General features: G+C 48.7%; 1 protein-coding gene across 1 annotated transcript; it reads left to right on the forward strand.

The window, feature by feature from the left end:
* Positions 1–347: 347 nt before the first annotated feature.
* Positions 348–5,578, forward strand: TMEM278 (transmembrane protein 278). Its single transcript, XM_075520691.1, has 2 exons — positions 348–617; positions 4,936–5,578. Exons 1-2 carry the CDS (start codon positions 348–350, stop codon positions 5,203–5,205), a joined length of 540 nt encoding a protein of 179 aa, XP_075376806.1. The 3' UTR covers positions 5,206–5,578.
* Positions 5,579–5,851: the final 273 nt, after the last annotated feature.

Genomic DNA, 5,851 nt, shown 5'->3' on the forward strand with positions numbered 1-5,851 from the left:
CATAATCCTAGGAAGAACAACAACAAATTCAGGAGTGCCGTGGATTCAAAAGCAAAATAATAGCTCCTGCCGAACTTCCAGCAGCCACATCTACTTCGAAACTGAGGTTGGGACACTGCTGGAAAACATTCTGAAAGGAAACAACCTGTGCTGGCCAGCTCCTGGGAAAGCAGGTGGCCAAAAGAAGCCTTTCCTTCCTTGCTGCATTATGCTCTCTGGTTAAGTGTTCTTGTCCATGCGTGGAAGAGGCAGGAAAAGCCTCTGCAAATTACTTCCCAGGTCTGTTGCCAAAAGCAGAGAAACCATTTTGGATAAGAGCGTGGGTTGATTAGCAATCTTCTTGAAGAATGTCTGGCCAGGACACTGAGGACTTTGGAGCAGAAAACCTCTCAGAAAAGTCCCAGATGATTCCTAGCCTCCCGCCATATGACATGGATGACCAGCTCCTTCCCAGGGAGCCACGGAGTGCCTGGTGCTGCTTGGCATGGACCCTGCTGGTAGTCACCATGAACTCCTTGGTCTTTCTCATGAATTTGATCCTGATGTTCGTTATCTTCACCATTGTGCTGCTTCCTACCATTGTGGTGGTTTACTTTGGCTTCCAATGCCACTCCCGGGTAAGTAAGTCTTGCTTCATTTGGCTGCTAACAGCCACGTCTAAGGCAGGCTGGGCTAAAACAAAACCGTAAAGGTTTTTTTGGGGAACAGTGGCTGTAAAGACAAGGCTAGACTTCCCGAGCTTTGGCTTTGTTTTCATAAGGGGTGTGTATGCATATAGATTTGGGGGGGGGGGGAGGAGGGAGGATGTGTATAGACTGGGCTGACAAGAACAGGTTTATGGTGGTTCATGCTGACCTGCGGACTCTTGCTGGTACAAGGGAGCGATCTCTCCTGCTTGGTGCCTGTGACACAGCTGTCAGCAAGGCTGGCATGTGCATTTGTCTAGGGAAGTATAGGCTTTACGGTTTGTGGACTAATTGTCTTAAAGTAGTTGGTTGGCACCCATACATTCAGTGTCAGTAGGTTAGCACAGAAGGGCTCCCACTGGAGAGGCAGAACACTGACAGAAGCTGCCTGCGACTGCCCAGCTCCTCGGGGACGGAGACAGCATGGGGCCCCTTGGTCCTGACCCCCTGCGCACTGCGCTTCGTACAGTTGTTTAAGCGTAAAGTGGTCAGAGGTAAATCTACAGCATTTCACGACAAGCTTGCATGAGATGCCAGTCTCGTGGGCACATCTGAATGCTGGCAGGGATGAGCTATATACACATTTTTACCCCTCCCTTCTTCCAGTATTGTGGGCAATGGAAGCTCGATTGAGCAAGAAGGTTGTATTCCTGTGAAAGTAACAAGCAGCTGTGACAGGTCGGGCGAATACGCTCCCTGGCTTGACAGAGTTGCTGTTTGCATTTTAATGTCACAATATTTCTCTCTTCTGTGACCTGTGTTACTGAGAGCTGCCAACCTGAAATCTTCCATAATTCACCCAAGTCCTACGTGGCCTCTGATAGGGTTTGTTACTTTCCATTTAATTAAGCCCTCTACAGTGTTTGTCATATTTGATCTGCCTAATGACTAATTCTATTCTGTTAGACGTTACTAGTTCTATATAACCCCCTTATGCCAATCTAACATTCAGATGTGTTCCCAAATGCGCTGTACCGTTTCTCACACCAACAAATGAGCCTGCTTTGTCAGTAAGGGCTCTGGCTGTGTGCACGTCTCTTCCAGTTGGTTGCTGTCCACTGGATTTCATTACTTACGAATTTCTTCTTGCTATATTTCTATAAAGGTTTGTAGAATCACTTGACTAAGTGTGGATGTGAAAAACCAGTTCTCCTGCTTTCCTCACAGGCAGTAACTGTTAGACCAGCTCAATATGACTTCTCTTGCTGATTATCCTAAGTTAGAAGAGCTTTTTACTTCCTACTTGGGGGGGGGAGAAACCCACACCCTGTAGTGCCTTCTCCCAGCAGGGACAACTGACTCAAAATACAGATGCCATTGGTCTCCCCATTCCACAGAATCTGAACTAAAGGGAAGATGATTTAAATCTTCTCAAACGGATGTATTTACCGGAGAAATAATGAAAGAAGAAAGCTCTTTCCCCTTCCTTTTAATGAAATCTGTGCATCCTATCTAATCACCCAACTCCTTGGGACCTCTGTCTGAGTGAGCAGATCCTAGCAGGAAAAGGATCCAGGTAGGAAAGGATCCAACCGTGCAGCAGAGGTCAGCCGTTCGCCCAGTTTAACCCAGTAAGGCTCTGCTGACTTCGGTGGAGCTGTGCATGGATACAGCTGCGGAGGTCTTACTCCACAGTGAAGAAGGAGACAGGGGACGTGCTGTAACTTTCCAAGAAAGCCATTGCATTGTATTATTCAGCTGACACCCCAGCAACATGAGTTGTCAGCCCACAGCTCCCCGTCTCAAAGCTCCCTGACAAAGGGACTGTGCTATTACTGTTTTCTCGGTACTGATGTATTTGCTGGTCTGAGAAGTTTGGCTTTGATTTTTATGGCCCTGAAATTATGACAACTCATAGCTGCTGTTACTGAAAAGCTTTTCCTGATCCTGCAACCTACTGAACAGGGAGACATCTGTCATGGTAATTGCTTTGTAGAACAGGGCAGAGACAAGTGCTGCTGCTAGTTGGAGTGAAGCATAATTTATAGAGAAATCATGTACCTCTGGGCCAGACAATTCCCACTGTGGCTCCAGACAATTCCCACTGTGGCTCTGGCACCTTCTGGAAATGTTTTACTATGGGATGCAAATGTGTGTGATGCCCAACAGGGTAAGGTGGGAGGCTCTGGAGGGCCTACAGAGAGCCAAAGTGGCTCAGAGGGGTCCTGATCTACCTGGTCATGCAACCCTTCTTCATTGTGGGCTGCAGCACTTCCCTTTTGCAGTCCCTGGCTGTTAGGATTTTTGCATACGAAAGGGCAGGTGTGTAAATGACTTTTGTTTTATTGAAGAGTAAGTCTTCACAAGAAATAGCCTAATAAATTCTCCTTGGGAGAAAGTGCAGTGTGGGCCATTGCCTTGGTAAAACTGCTGGTCTGTCTCCACAAGTGCAGTGCGGATGCAGATTCTGTAAGACGTGAGGCTTTTTAGGGTAGGTTTGATAGGAGATTGCCTGTAAAGTCCTTAAATCAATTTCTCCTATGATCTGAAACTGATCCTTGAAAGCCATAAATATGGACTTCAAATTGGACCCAAAATGGGAAAAAGTATGAGGACTGCCTCCCAGAATCACCCCTTCCAGCTTCACCCTGCTCCACCCTCACCTTGGAAAACCTCAAGTTCTCCTTTGCACACACAGCGTTCTCCAGTTGAAGGCTTTGAGGAAATGCAAAAGGTTTTCGAGTACAGCCGCGTACATCAGAAGTGAAAGCAACCGTGTTGCTGTTAGCTGTAAGGAGTCTTTTAACACAGACTTTTCTTTAACGGGCATATGTGGCAGTATGGCTTGACAAGAGCAGTCCTTTGTCTTTGGGCCGCTGCTTTTCAATGCCTTCCTAGTAGACAGAGGCCGATTTCTGCACTGCAGATCCATTAGTTTTGGGTTGTTTTTTTTTTTAGTATGATGCGTTGTGTTTCTTGTACTGCTGAAAGAATATGGAAAAAGGAAAGGAAGCTAGGGGACATGGGGGTTGCCTGTAGCATTTGTTAATGCAGAACAACTGCGTGGCTTGACTCGGAGCTCCTGCTGCCAGGATGAATGGAGGACCAGAATGGAGGACCACTCAGCAAGGACCCGTTAGTGTGCTGGAGGCTTTGCAGCAACATGGGGTGAACGGGCTTTCCTGGCAGATTTTGCAGTGCAAAGAGATGCTAAGAGGTAGAAATGAGGACAGTGTGTACATAGAAGATAGAACACAAAGGGGTCTTTTCTAGGGCAGGAGTCTGGAGAGTCTGCAGCTAGCGGGTAGCTATGGAATGACCAAGGACTGGGGCAGTGATCGTCCCCCTGTACTCGGCACTGGTGAGGCCGCACCTCGAATGCTGTGTTCAGTTTTGGGCCCCTCACTACAAGAAGGACATTGAGGGGCTGGAGCGTGTCCAGAGGAGGGCAACGGAGCTGGGGAAGGGTCTGGAGCACAAGGCTGATGGGGAGCGGCTGAGGGACCTGGGGGTGTCCAACCTGGAGAAAAGGAGGCTGAGGGGAGACCTCATCGCTCTCTACAACTGCCTGAAAGGAGGCTGTAGAGAGGTGGGGTCGGTCTCTTCTCCCAGGTCACAAGTGATAGGGCGAGAGGAAATGGCCTCCAGTTGCGCCAGGGGAGGTTTAGACTGGACATTAGGAAATTTTTCTTCACTGAAAGGGTTGTCCAGCACTGGAACAGGCTGCCCAGGGAAGGGGTTGATTCCCCATCCCTGGAGGTATTTAAGACGTTTGGATGAGGTGCTTAGGGACATGGTGTAGTGGTGGGCTTGGCAGTGTTAGGTTTACGGTTGGACTCGATGATCTTAAAGGGCTTTTCCAACCTATACGATGCTGTGATTCTGTGATTCTCTGATTCTGACCAACCTCTGTCTGCAGAATCTAACATGTTGCTGTATTTTCTTTACTTTGTTATAATTTCCAGTGTGTTGTGCCACCCACATCGATCTGGTGGCCGGAGGCCTTTTTATTTGGTTTCTGCCTATGAAATGCTAAGCTGTGCTATTCTGATGACTTCATAAAGATTAGTGTTTCCTGCTTCAGGATCAGTGTGCAGTGCTCTTGTCTCACAGTGATGCCCGAATAATTGAAAGCTTGATTAAAATGTGTTGTCAGTCACATAGCGTAGCCTGAAGATTGCTGAGCTCATCTCAGAGAGAGGGAAGAGGTGTGTCTTTCTGTGAAAGCACTGGAAACCCAAGGGTACTTTGGTCACTACTCCTGTCCACCACCAGCTCTGTGACAAGCTCTGTCCCATTCTTCCCACAGGTGCTGCACTCGGCTGCCCGCTACTGCAAGAGCATCTTGGATGACAACAGCTCTTCTGCCCTCATCATCCTTGGCTTCGTCATCATGTCCCCTCTCATTGTGGTGGCCATGGCTATCTACTGCAACCTGGCAAGGCGTCTCCGTCTCTTCATGTGCTTCCAGCCGTACAGCAGGGCAGTGTACAAGGGGGTGAAGTGGCGCTGGTATGAGGAGGGAGGCCTGTGCAGCTGTGTCAAGGGGTGGAACACTCAAGTCAAGGCCTGGGTATGAGTTAGCAGCACCAGAGGCCCTGCCCTAGCCAGCACCCTCTTCTCCCTGCCCTGTCCCTCCCCACCATCACCTCCCAGAATCACCATCCTGAGGTCTCTGCAGAGGAAGGCTGTGTAGTACCTAGATGTGAGAGGAAGGGAGATCCGTTAATGAGCCTCCTACAGCTTTGTCTGTAAGCGGGTAGGATTCTGTCCACTGTGAGGGAAATACAGAAAACACAAGTCCTTGACGGTAAAGACAATGTTCAGCCCTGAAAAGAACAGGGACTCCTCCCAGTGCCTGTTGCATTCAGAGCACAGCACTGTTTCCAGCCTTGACAGCATGTTCTGCCCCACATAGGACATAGAGTACGTGTGTATAGGATTAAAGAGTGGTGGGAGTGGCTGCTGACTTTGCTACGTGCCTTGGAGAGGTCTCTTTGGGAAAGGCAGCCTTTGGTGAAGCATCCAGCCAAGAGGAAGCAGCTGTGGCTTTCCCAAGTGTTGGGCTGCCAATGTTTCTAACCTCTTGCAAAGGTGTCTGTAGGTCACTGCCTCTGTGATGTTTGGGATCCACCATTTTCCTACACATCAGGTATTTTTCCTCCACTTAGCAATCCTTCTTTCCCGTGTCTATAGCAGTGCTTATGCTCCTTTTGCTGTTCCTG

This window comes from Mycteria americana, chromosome 18 (genome assembly GCF_035582795.1).
Source record: "Mycteria americana isolate JAX WOST 10 ecotype Jacksonville Zoo and Gardens chromosome 18, USCA_MyAme_1.0, whole genome shotgun sequence".
In the NCBI taxonomy this organism is placed as follows: domain Eukaryota; kingdom Metazoa; phylum Chordata; class Aves; order Ciconiiformes; family Ciconiidae; genus Mycteria; species Mycteria americana.

What these genes read in the sequence shown, in the direction of transcription:
- TMEM278 (XM_075520691.1), top strand. Translation starts at nt 348, where the DNA reads ATGTCTGGCCAGGACACTGAGGACTTTGGAGCAGAAAACCTCTCAGAA. An exon ending in GCTTCCAATGCCACTCCCGG is followed by an intron (nt 618 to 4,935) that starts GTAAGTAAGTCT and finishes TTCTTCCCACAG; the next exon opens with GTGCTGCACTCGGCTGCCCG.